At 44.7% G+C, this 12,887-nt stretch overlaps 2 protein-coding genes across 3 annotated transcripts in view; both read right to left on the reverse strand.

Moving 5' to 3' along the window:
* The window catches only part of LOC121020328 (histone H2B type 1-A), a 448,453-nt gene that overhangs the window by 111,428 nt on the left and 324,138 nt on the right, over nucleotides 1-12,887 (reverse strand). The gene's annotated exons all lie outside the window — the stretch shown is intronic.
* On the reverse strand, nucleotides 644-1,687 carry LOC121020322 (histone H1.4). The gene has a single exon (XM_040460321.1). The coding sequence runs from the start codon at nucleotides 1,634-1,636 to the stop codon at nucleotides 980-982; it is 657 nt and encodes a 218-aa protein (XP_040316255.1). The 5' UTR covers nucleotides 1,637-1,687; the 3' UTR covers nucleotides 644-979.

Raw genomic sequence — 12,887 nt, forward strand, 5'->3', positions numbered from 1 at the left:
TTGGTCACCGCCTTCTTGGAGCCCTTCTTCGGGGCCGGGGCGGACTTGGTGGGTTCAGGCATTGCGGCGTGAAGCTAATACGCTATGACTAAGAGCTGGGAAAATAACTCGCGGCACCAAAGCCACGTTTATTTATAGATGCGGTATTCAAATGAGGTTAGTAAGATTTTGTCCGCGATTGGATTAATTTTAGTGTGTCGTCACAAATGCGGATGTAAAAGATACTTGCAGGTCTAGCTTTTCATTGGCTGCTTCCTTACTTTGCTTCGAGCCAATCACAAGGCTTAGAGTAGGCTGCCTAAAGCTACTATAAATAAGCCTGTTAAAGAACTTGCGCCGTAGATTTCAGTCACTGAAACTTTTACGGAGGACATCCTCGCTTTCGGTTTATAGGTGTAGACCACTCCCTGTTGGCTAATATGGCTTCGTGCGTGGAGTCTGGGGCCTGTACCAGTCGGTATCTGGCGGTTAGGATGCCTCAGGCTTTAGGCGGGGTAGTAAGTGGTCGTTGGCCCGAAGCCCATAGTCCTTCCCAGCTCGCCTCATTGATTAGCAACCTGCTCTATTGCGCCGGGCTGGTCAGGTGGTGAAACACCGTACGTACCTGTACTAGCAAATGCTTGGGAAATACCGCTTCCCAGACTTCTGGTCTCACGCATACCCTGGCCGTCAGAGTGGGAGAAATTTACTACTGATCAGCCTGCTCGAGAAATAAGCTCGAGTTTGGGTCGTGGATAGGCTTCCGGGGCCTTGACTGAAACCCCTGCACATACAAGTTCCTAGGGGGTGCACGTAACTAATAAGCGTTGCCAGGAGACACCGCCTTGTGTTCGAGGGACCGCCCCACCGAGGTGGAGTCCTCCCTCCGGCCACGCCCCCCAAGGAACACAGTGCAACAGCTCTTTCCTTGAGGTCTGTGGGTGGCTCTGAAAAGAGCCTTTGGGTTGTGTTGAGCTTCTAAGCAGTAGGCCAAAGAAACTTATTTCTTCTTAGCTGCCTTCTTTGGCTTGGCTGCCTTGGGCTTGGCGGTCTTTGGCTTGGCCGCCTTGGGTTTCACGGCTTTGGCCTTCGCTGGGCTCTTAGGCGCCTTCTTGGCCTTGGCTGCTTTCGCTTTTTTCGGGCTCTTTGCCTTTTTGGCTCCTGCAGCCGCCGCGGGCTTCTTCGCCTTCTTTGGGGTCTTCTTGGCGCTCTTCTTGGGGGTGCTGGCCCCCGTCGCCTTCTTGGGTTTCTTGGCCGCCCCGGCAGCCTTCTTGGGCTTGGCCGCGCCCGCCTTCTTGGCTTTGGGCTTGGCCTCCCCGGACGCCGCCTTCTTGTTGAGCTTGAACGAACCCGAGGCGCCGGTGCCCTTGGTCTGCACCAGGGTGCCCTTGCTCACCAGGCTCTTGAGGCCCAGCTTGATGCGGCTGTTGTTCTTCTCCACGTCGTAGCCGGCGGCCGCCAGCGCCTTTTTGAGCGCGGCCAGAGACACGCCGCTGCGCTCCTTGGAGGCGGCCACGGCCTTGGTGATGAGCTCGGACACCGGCGGCCCGGACGCCTTGCGCTTGGCGGCGCCTGCGGACTTGCGGGCCTTCTTCTTCACGGGCGTCTTCTCGGCGGGGGCCGGAGCGGCGGGCGCGGCGGGCGCGGTCTCGGACATGTCGAAGGCGGGCGCGGGGAGAGCGACTCGAGCCGGAAGCGGAGGCACTGGCCGGGACTCGGGCCGCGCCGCTGCGCCCTCCCGTTTATATAGGGCGGAGCTGCGCCGTGATTGGTGCGCTGTCCAGCCCGCCTCGCTGGCAGCCGCAGAGTGTCCTCTCGGATCCCGAGTTGTGTTTGTTACACCTCAAAAAATGCCAAAAATATCAAAATTCTCTACATCGAATCGCCCGGTTTTTCTCACAAAATGATCCCTGAAGCCTCAGGCTTCACGCCGGTCTCAAATTATGAAGAAAGCACAAAGCTTTATGCCAGAAACTTACAATATTTCCCGCCGTGCTCTTCAAATTTCAACTCAGAGAAACAAAACTTTCTATTTTCTTCGTAAATTATAAACCGATCTTTAACTGTGGAGTTTTCTGACCTCTCAAATAGGATTCTCCAAGTGGTTAGCTTCTTATATGTCCAAAAACCGTGCCACTGGCACTAAGATTTTTATTACAAATCTGCGCTTAAGTGAGGGAAGTAACACAGGCTCCTCGGAGAGTCCTGCCTATTGAGCCGAGGGCATTTGAGTTCATCAAACTGGTTTAGTTTAATGGCAAACAAATTATTGCCCATTTGGGGTTAGATTTTGGACCCCTGGGACATCAGTCTATGCAGTCATGGTTTTATTTCTGTCGGCTGCACCTGGGTTTTTAAATAATTCTTTAGGATAATTCTTTTCCTTTCTGCTCCCAAGGGTTGGGGGCGGGGCTGTTGCTTCTCTTTTCCCTGGACAACTGCTCCATGAGTTTAGATACCTTGAATTCAGGATTATTTGGGTCGGTAAGGGAACCCCAAAACATAGTCAGGGTGGACAGATGCAAAAGGATTAATTTTCAAATAACACAGAGATGAGGTCCATAAAATCATTGGAAGTGGAGGGACACGTTGAGGAATTTGCAGTGTTGCGGGGTTCTTTGGCACATTCTTCAGGATTAAACTGTAAGAAACGAGTTAGAGATGAAATTCAAGCGTTGATCGTATGGGGAAATACGTTCGAAGTGTCAATGATGACATATCTACTCCCATTATTAGAGCAACCCAGACCCTGTCATTACTCAATAGCTGATGAATGGCTAGTCCACCTACGAAATATGGCTTCTGTCATGAAGATTATGGCCCTATGCTTCCCAGACATCCATAAAAAAGAAAACAAGTTACGTGTTGGATTGAATTACAAGTTCAGATTTGCATCTCAGAGGTGGATCTTTGCGGGACTATGCAAGTTAAGTCATGGTCCTCTGAAGACATCCTTTGCAAGATCTGTGAAAGATGGGTTTGTTTGGGTAATTGCCCAATCAACAGAGAGTGTATGTTAGCGATGACCATCCAACTAAAGGAATCATTCCTGGAAAATGGTCTGGATGGAATTGTCTTTAAAAACTTGCAAGCCATGTACTTGAGAGACAACGTACCATTTTGGCCAGTGCTATAAAGTGATACGACACCATTCTTTGAGTGTAGCTGGTTGTAACACAGCATTGGGCATCACGGTAATTTTTAGTTTTGTTGCCACAAATCTCCCTGCACAACAGACCTTACTACTGAAGTCAAAAGAGAATATATACCTTTGATACAACATTAATTAAAAGTTTCAGATTAGTGCTACTTAAGTTAATGCTGGTATAAAATCAACGTAAATAATCTGTATTTTTAAAGCCTTAATGTATAAACATTTCAATGTAATTAGTGCATGCTAGTGAAAAATAAATATGCCCTTTGGTATATATTAATATAAAAAGGGAGAGGATAAGGTTCCAAAACAGACCAGTTGATAGTTACTAGGGAAACTGATTTATGGGCATTCAATCCCAGAACAATGTGTTATACTCATTTTCAATGACAAACAATAACTTTTGCAAATGGCTGAAATTTGCACAATCCATTGAAGTTTTCTCTTAAATGTCTGGTTTGAGCCTATGTAATCCTTACACTTCTGACGTTGAGGGACTTAATGTCTCCAAATTCTGTGATCTTTCAACTCACCTATGGTTGTCTCCTCTGGTACAGTGTGTTTTCCCATCAATAAAATGAACTGATGGGTTCAAAGAATACATTGAGCATCTCCCACTATGAAAGCAAATGTTTATTTGACACTCTTCTATGATGGCATAAGAGTAACACCAAAGGCTCTACTTTACTATTGATCTATCAGCTTGGCTGGCCCTATTCCAACTACCTAAGGTGTGTGTGTGTGTGTGTGTGTGTGTGTGTGTGTGTGTACTTGTATTTTAAGTTTAGATTCCAAAGTCTTTCTTCAGACGATTCTGAACCAGTAACTCCAGGGAGTCTCAGAATATCTAAGAAGTCCTCGGTTCCCTCTGATGCCCAGCTGAGTCTGGGAACTACTGCTGTCCCTGGAGGTGACCAACAGGTCAAACCCGTTTTCTGTCATGCGAGGGTTCCTGCAGATTTCTGGACTTGCCTGTGACATGCCAGACGTGACCCCAGGTTGAGAGGGTGTGTTGCAGCAATCCAACCCTGACTCCCTTGGATTCCCACCCGACCGGGCACTCAAGTGGGCTCTGGAAGGGTGAGCAAGTGATGGCAAAGCCTCCCGTGCTTGATGATTTTCCATCCACATGGGGTGGATAAGCCTTGGTTTCCTGTGGACTCCCAGAAGCCCCTAGTATGGCATCTCTGCTCCTCATCCCATTTTATCATTCTTTTTTTTTTTTAATTTTTAAAAATGCTTACTTATTTTGAGAGAGAGAGCGAGCGTGCGCATGCAGGTGGGGGAGGGGCAGAGAGCGAGAGGGAGACAGAGAATCCCAAGCAGGCTCCAGGCTCTGAGCTGTCAGTGCAGACCCTGCAGTGGGGCTCAAACCCGCAGACCTTGAGACCATAGCCTGAGCCGAAGTCGGAAGCCTAAGGGACTGAGCCACCAGGTGCCCCTCTCACTTTATCATTCTCAATAAAAGTTACCCTTTCCACTTACTGGTCATTGTACTCTGTGCTACCTACATTCTTACTTGGTCAATGTAACCATCCCTAGCCTGGGCTGTTGTCCCTATTTTACAAAGGAGCATATGGACTTGCACCGGCTAAGGACTTCTGAGCAGGCTGTTGCTGACAGGTACATCTAGGTTTCCAGCTCACATCTGTCTGACTTCAAAGTATGTGCTCTTAATGTGTTTTCCAGACTGTAGGTCTGAATAATCACTAGAGGTTGTGAAATCAATTTAGTAGCACAGGCCAAGTGTTTCTTTTTCTTTCTTTCTTTCTCTCTTTCTTTCTTTCTTTCTTTCTCTCTCTCTCTCTCCCTCCCTCCCTCCACCTTTCTTTCTTTCTTTCTTTCCTTCTTTCTTTCTTTCTTTCTTTCATTTATTCTTTCTCTCTCTCTCTCCCTCCCTTCCTCCATCTTTCTTTCTTTCTTTCTTTCTTTCTTTCTTTCTTTCTTTCCTTCTTCCTGAACTAGACTAGAATATCCAATACCAGTGCCCGATGCCTGTGGCTTCAGTTATGCACTCAGTTCTTTGACTGTGTGCTGATGCTTCCCATGTGAAATGTATTTTTTGCTGTGTGGGATCATAGGCTAGAGTGGGAGGAGTCTTCCTCATGGAATTTCTTAAACTCATGAAGTATTCTCAAGTTTTTAATCTCTAATGAGCTAAAAAAAAGGGGGGGGGATTTCCTGATATGGACTTTTTTTTAAGCCTCTAAAAAAAAAACCCAAGTGATGGACAATGGGGAGCATGTTGTGAATGGTGGACACGATAGCAATTGTGGGAAGAGGCACAACAATATGATTTGCAGACAAGTTAAAGGCATAGGAAGCTTGTACTCGGTTCCTTTTACTCCATCGTTCTGGGTTCCAAGCACTTGACTCTGCACTTGGCTATTTTAATGTTGTCATGAGTGCTTTAGTGAAGACAGAGTTTGGGGATGAAGTGCTTTTTGCAGGACAAACGAGTCCTTCCCGAGTTTCCACACAGGAGGTGTATCACGTATGCAAAGGACGTGGCACCGTGGACTGTGGTCACTGTGTGGATCACCTTTAGAACTCTGTCTGTTGGGACAGACTTCCCCTCTGTGGACTTTTAATAGGTACTCTATCTTACCTTTTGGTGTAGAACATTTCTGGCGAATTTTTCGTAAAAGGACCTATATGTTACCTTACAAATTCTTATTCTTTCTATCTCATTCAACCATGTGTGGATTGCACACCATTCAATCCACGTGTGGATTGCACACCCTAGATTATTGACTTGCAACATTGTTTGGAACTATAAAATGTCAGGGAGAACTTTATTATCAACCCATAAGAGAACGTTGAAATGAACTAGGGTACACTTGCAATACTTAAGAATACGAAGCTACAGAAATGGGTAAGAACCATCTCTCAGAAGTAATAAGGAGCAAGTTCTAGGATGTATGGCTAAGTGAAAAAGCCAAGTGCAAAAGAGTATCCATAGTATGACACCCTCCATAGGAGAAAGAAGAGGACATAAGAAAACACACCTTCTTCTTATTTGTGCGGAAGATGTACAGGAAGGATAAACCAAAAATAAAGGAGATGGGTTATCTATGGCAGTGGGGGATGGTTATAAAGGAGTATAAAGAAGGGAGAAAGGGGAACAGAGCGTCAGGGTGAGGAGGGAGTAACGGTTTATTGAATATGTCTGTTGGTATAACTGACTCTTCCAACTATAGTAATGTTACATGTACCAGTAAAATAAACTGTTAAAAGCGATAGGATTGGGGAAGGAACCCAGCACACCTGGCCTTTAAGCATCATTCTCCAATAAAAAGAACCAGGGGTCCTTGGATAAGTGGTTGATTCCAAGGAGGGAACAGGCAAAAGACAGGATGGGCCTGGAACATCTTGTGGTACCAGAAGACAAGGAAATGTTTTCTAAAAGATGGAAACTCTGAAAAAAACATGGCAGCCAGTCTCAAGGAGCTACTAATGACCAAAGCTGCTGCCATTTGAGCCACAAAATAAAAATCGGTAATGTCGGACTTTTTTAGCTCCCTAGAATAAAATATGTATCCATAAGTACATACATACGTCACGAGAAAGACAACTCTCCTTCGTTGCGGATGCAATGCGCATGTGGATGCTAAAATCGCCAGGTGGAAGTTTAAGGAACAGCAGGGTTTTCAGTCTCAGAGTGTCTTCCCTAAGACACCTATCAACTACGAAGACAAAGGTAATAAGTTTACAGTGGTTCACCCCAGAAGACATCCCTTAACTAAGTGAGCAAGGTAAATGTGACAAGTAATAGGACATATGGACCTCACGAACTCCTTGCAGTGAGAAAACACCTGTTTTGGGGATATTTCCTGGCAGAAATGCATAAGCTCACTCCAATGAAAAGGAAACATCACACAAACTCAAATCGAGTGGCATTCTTTAAAATAACTCATCAGTAGTCCTCAAAAGTGTGAAGGTCAGGAGAGATGAGGACAGACTAAGGAACTATTATAGACCTGAAAATCCTGAGGAAAAACAATGAGTAAACTCAATGCGGGATCCTGAATAAGACCTTGGAACAGAAGAAGGATACCGGTGGAAAAGTTTGTCAAATTTGAAAAAAAGTCTAAATTTGGTAAATAACATTGTGCCGATGTCCATTTCCTGTTCTTTTGTTTGCTTGTTTGTTTTGTTTTGTCGCATTTCCTGTATTGTCGTTGTTCCTGTATTGTCGTTGTACAACGGTTATGTAAGACATGAACATTAGGGGAAGCCAGTTGAGCGCTACAAGGGAATTTTTGTACCAGCTTTGTAACTTCTGTATAATCTAAAATTAGTTCAAAATAAAAAGTTTTCTAAAAAAAAAGTTTCTCTTCACATCTCACCATGTTGTAACACTTTTCACAGAAAGGGAAAACATCCACGTGGCATAGATTCTCCATAGTGGTGGAAATGTAGATGATTTTTATTCTTGTGTCCAAGCTTTTATGTTTTTTCCAAGTTTTCACCGTAGCCATGGATCCATGACTTACTTTATTACTAGCAAACAACATGCTTCCCTTAAAAATATGATAAAGATTTTTTTTCTCTTGTTGTGTTTTTTTTGTATGCTAAGTTTCCCAGACACCAGGTAGTACAGGCTGAGACACCATTTTGTTCTTTCTCTGGACTTTCACTGAAATTATTTCTCTGGTTTTTATCTAAGATTTATTATATACACCCATGAATGTTCTGGTTTAGTTTGTCCTGATTTTGAAATGTATATGTGCCAAACCATAGTGTTCTTACTCCTCTGTCTTGATTATTCCCTCAATAAGAACCACCCTACTGTATTATTGGTAAGAGAGAGCTCTAGTTGTCGAGTTGCAGTGTGTTGTATTTCATTTATAAACGTGGCCCAATGTGTTTACTATCTAGCTTCCTGTGCCTGGACATCCTCCTGGTTAGATGATTAAGCAACTTTAATTTTCCAAAAATGTTTGCCACAATTTTTCCTGACCCACACGCCCTTTTCTACCATGTCTTGACTCTTGCACCCTCATCAAATCTAATTCCTGTCCCCTCGAGGCTGAGTGAACTTGTGACAGCTCACACCAAGACGGTGGGGGGATTGAGGCTGTGTGACTTCCGAGCCCAGGTCGTATGGAGCAACCAGCTTTTGCCTGATTTGCTGGAGACCTCGGGCTTGCTCTCTGAGCTATCTGAGAAGAATTTTGGTGATTCTGAGGCCACCAGGCTGTGAGGAAACCAACCTCTGTTGGAGACCAAGTTTGGGCACTCTGGTTGGCTGTCTTAATATTTGAACCATCCTACTTCTAGGCCCAGAACTATGAGAGGAGGCTCCAGATTATTCCAACTGACAGTGGTAAAGTCTTTTCATCTGAAGTCCCAAACATAATGGCAGAGATCCAAGCCAGCTCCGTCCTGCTCTATCTAAATTCCTGGTCCAAAGTCTGTGGGCATAACAAAATGGCGGTTGTTTTTAGCAATTAAGTTTTGAGATATTTTGTAACTTGAACAGTAATGATTTCAGTTTATTTTCATGTAACTTATTAGCTGGTCAGTGGCCTCAAAAACATTTTGGTCATAGCCTGCATCAAGAAACGCGTCTTACAACATTATATTCACCCTGGCCTACCCCTCATCCTGCGTGTCCTAACTGAAGACAAAACAAAAGTAATAAGTATGTTTTTTTCTGTGCAATTTGCTCTGCTGCTTTCTCTTCTTCACTCCCTTCCCCTCCCGCCCCTCCCTTCCCTTTCAGTCCTTTCCCTTCTTTCTCCTCTCTTCTCTATTTAATTTCAACGAAGTTGACTACTGGCAACTAAACTGCTTTTATAAATAATAGGTCTCAATCAGCAGACTGAAGGAAATCTGTGCCAGAGGCTGCAGTTTAAGAGGTGATCTCAAACTCATTTTTATACCTTATAGAGTGTGCGTGTATTTCTATATCTATCTTCCATATTTACATCGGTGTATATATGTACCTACATGTATTTTAAGTTCTGAACTCAGTCAAGTTGTTCTACGTTGGCCCGAGGCTAAAATAAATCAGTGAAATAAAGATAAAAAATATGGCAAGAGAAAATCTAAGAAATCTAAACTTAATTTGGATGTTGAAGCACGTTGAGTCTCCACGAATCCATGTTGTTTCAAGATGAAAGCCTGAGAGAGGTCAGGGACTTGTCCTCTGGGTTACCAGCAAGGAGATCCCATGGAATCTGGATGCAGGAAGGATCCTTGAAAAAGGTGGAGGTGGAGAGCGTTTCGGATCTGGGGGTGAGGTGAAGGATTGGGGTGTCTTTTCTTGGACTGGAAGTGCATAAAAGTACAAAGCGTAAGTGTCTACATATATACTCTTAAGAGTCAAAACACAGATCCCTTAATCCTGGCAAAAATCCCAACAAATACCGTCTTCTGTCTGGAAAGAGAGTGCCTAGAGAAACAATGACTTCAGAGATATTAACTACCTCTTCGTTAACCTTAACATTGAACTCATAATCATTGTCTAACTCAGTATCTTTGGCATCCATTTCTTCAAAGATGTCGCCGGTGTCTTTAGAAGAGATGGTTCAATGAATAAGAACAGGTTGCATCTGGCCTTCTTGCATATCTCTACTCTGTTCTTCACTTTCCCTCTTTATCCATCATAACTCCGATTATTATTTCCTCAGGAACCCTTTACTTTTCCTCTTCACTCCCCCTGCATTATATGCATTTGCTGGTTTGTAAATGTAAGATCTATATATTTACACAGATTGTTCATTCATACACAGTGGCAGTTTGGCATAATGGCAGACTCTTTTATAGTTATCTACTGCTGCATAACAAATTTTCCCAACCTTTAATGGCTTAAAATAATAAAAAGGATTTACTATCTCACACAGTTTCCATGGGTTAGAAATTTGGGGATGACTTTACTGGGTAGTTTTTTTTAAGTTTATTTATTGTGACAGAGAGAGAGCAGGGGAGCAGCAGAGAGAGACGGGGAGAGAGAGAATCCCAAGAAGGCTCCGTACTGTCAGGGCAGAGCCCAACGCAAGGCTTGAATTCACGAACCATGACATGATGACCTGAGCCGAAGTTGAGAGTTGGACGCTCAACTGACTGAGCCACCAGGCACCGCTTAACTGGGTAGTTTTGACTTGAGATATCTGATGAGACTGGAGTCAAGATATTAACTGGAAGTGGAGTCATCTGAAGACTTGACTGGGGCTGGAAGACCCAATTCCCAGATGGCTCTCATGGCTACCAAGTCAGTGTTGGCCTCAGTTCTTTGGCCTCTCCGTAGGTCTGCTCCAGGACTCCCTACGTGGCACCTAACTTCCTCAAAAGTGAGTGATCCAAGAGAGCAAAACTGAAGTCATAGTATCTTTTATGACCTAATTCCAGAAGCCACAGTATTATATTACTTACATAGGTCAGTGTATCCAGTTTGGGGAGGGAATGATCCAAGCGTGTGTGTGCATACTGGAAGGTGAGATTACCAGGGCCATCTTGGAATCTGGCTGTCACAGTTCTGAAGGCAGATGACTCCATTTCAAATTCAAATCCTGTCACTTACTAGATTTATGAGTTTAAGAAATTTACTAACCTCTGTTTCTCAGTTGTCTCATGTTCAAAATTTGGATGACAATGGTGTGGTAGAGGGTATTACTACTCCCAAATTTTTGCTGCATATTTGGGAGGATTACACATCCCTGCCCATCAATATGGATTTACAATATGCCTCCCCATATGAAGAGTACATTTGTCCTCCACATCAACATCAGTCATTGCCACAGGAGTGGCTTTGGTTGGTAAAATATTAGAAGTGACGTGTGCCCACTTCCCAGAAAAATCATTAACAGCAATAAGATCCCTTTATGTCGCATTCAGCCTGGGTCCCTCCATGAAGAAAACATGGAACAGAGCCATGGCAGATCCACTAAGAAATACAGTGTGAGTCGGAAATAACCTTTGCTATTGCTACGAACTAAGATTTGGGGGTTGTTTGTTGTAGAATCTGGCAAAAATCTCATAGATACAACTATTATCTACTTTGTAGGAGGGTTGCTAAGATCAGATGAGGTCATTTTTTTGAAGCGATTTGACAGTCTAGGGCCATATGCACCCTGAATGCACCTGATCTCATCTGAAGTGATTTCACAGTGCTTGACACATAGTAAGTGACCATATATGTTACTTTTTAAAAAATTCTTTTATGTTTTATTTTTTATTTTTGAGAGAGAAAGAGGGACAGTGTGATCGGGGGAGGGGCAGAGAGAGAGGGAGGCACGGAATCTGAAGCCGGCTCCCGGCTCCGAGCTGTCAGCACAGAGCCTGACGTGGGGTTCGAACTCATGAAAGGTGAGATCGTGACCTGAGCTGACTGAGCTCAACCGAGTGAGCCACCCAGGTGCCCTGATATATGTTACTTTTTAATCCTAAATTCACATGAACTGAGTGTATAAGCCATACCGTTAATTAATGTATGATGAGATACACTTGATATTAAATAAAGTATCAGATGTGTGCTTAATTTCTGGTCAAGAGATCAAGGTACAGATTAGAGGATATATTTTGAGCTGGACTTCCAGCAGCATGAGGACCCGGGCAGATATTTAGGACTAGAAAACGCTGTAAACACTGGTCTTCACGTTAGTTGTTCAAGGAAGATCAGTGTTCGTCAGCTGTGTTTGGTCCCACTGTTTCCCAGTGGATGAGTACATTCCGGTTAAAAAAGAGGAGGCACTCTAGGGATTTCATACAGATGGAATTTAATTGAGATAGTTATATAAACGGGTGATGAAAGAGTTGAGAAACCAAAAGAGGGGTGGGGAGTAACCAAAAGATACGTGACAGCAGGAAGTTGTGTGTCTCCCAGGGCTACTGGGACAAAGGGAGGAAGAGGTGTTAACTCCTATTAACTAGGAGCTGGGGCTGGAACCCCCCCAGTGTAGCTGGAACAGCACAGGCTGGTAAGTCAGGAGCTCAGAGCACCAAGTGAAGGCCCTCTGATGAGACCGAGCCATAGAGTACCAACTGGGGAGACCCTAGGAAGTGAAGAGGGAAGGGAGAAGTGCCCAGTCTTACCAACATGGCCTACCAGCGTCTCCATTGGTCAAAACTCCTGGAAACCAGAGAGCAAGGGAGCCTGGGAAATGTAGTTTCCAGGGACATTCAGAAATGTAAATACTTGGGCAATTTTTGATGCCTGAGCACATGACCCAACCTGCACCCAACCAGGCCTGTGTGTGTGAGAACTCAGAGATACTCTTCCATTTCTAAAGATACTGGATCAAGAAGACAGTTTCACCTTGTTTTAAACGGGTCGTGATATATTCCGTGTGGTGGGCATCCTCTAAGGTGACCCTGTGCCTCGGAGGGTTCACACCCTCGGGTTATCCGTTTTCTGTGACTGTGCGCTGCGCTTGGGGACTTGCTAGGAACAAGTAGAATGCATCAGAAGCGATGGTGGGTCCCTTTTCACATTAGGTTCCCAAAGGTTGTGGCCCCTGTCTGGGGCCCTCACTTGCGCCCTCTCTCATGCTCACTCCCTCAGAAGAAAGTCAAGCTGTAAGCTGTCCAGTTGGAAGGTCCACAAGACAAGAAACAACCAACGAGGACTTGAGTCCCTGAGTCTAACAGTCCTCGAGGGTATGAATCCTGCCAACAGCCATGTACAAGGGGTTTGTGAGTGGATTGATGCCACACTGGGCCTTCGCTACACACTGGGCCCCACTACAGCCATCGCTGTAGACCCACCACATCTTCAAAGCAGCCTGCGAGACAGCCAGAGGGCCCGGCA

Source organism: Herpailurus yagouaroundi, unplaced genomic scaffold, assembly GCF_014898765.1.
Source record: "Herpailurus yagouaroundi ecotype Mexico unplaced genomic scaffold, PumYag 250, whole genome shotgun sequence".
In the NCBI taxonomy this organism is placed as follows: Eukaryota; Metazoa; Chordata; class Mammalia; order Carnivora; family Felidae; genus Herpailurus; species Herpailurus yagouaroundi.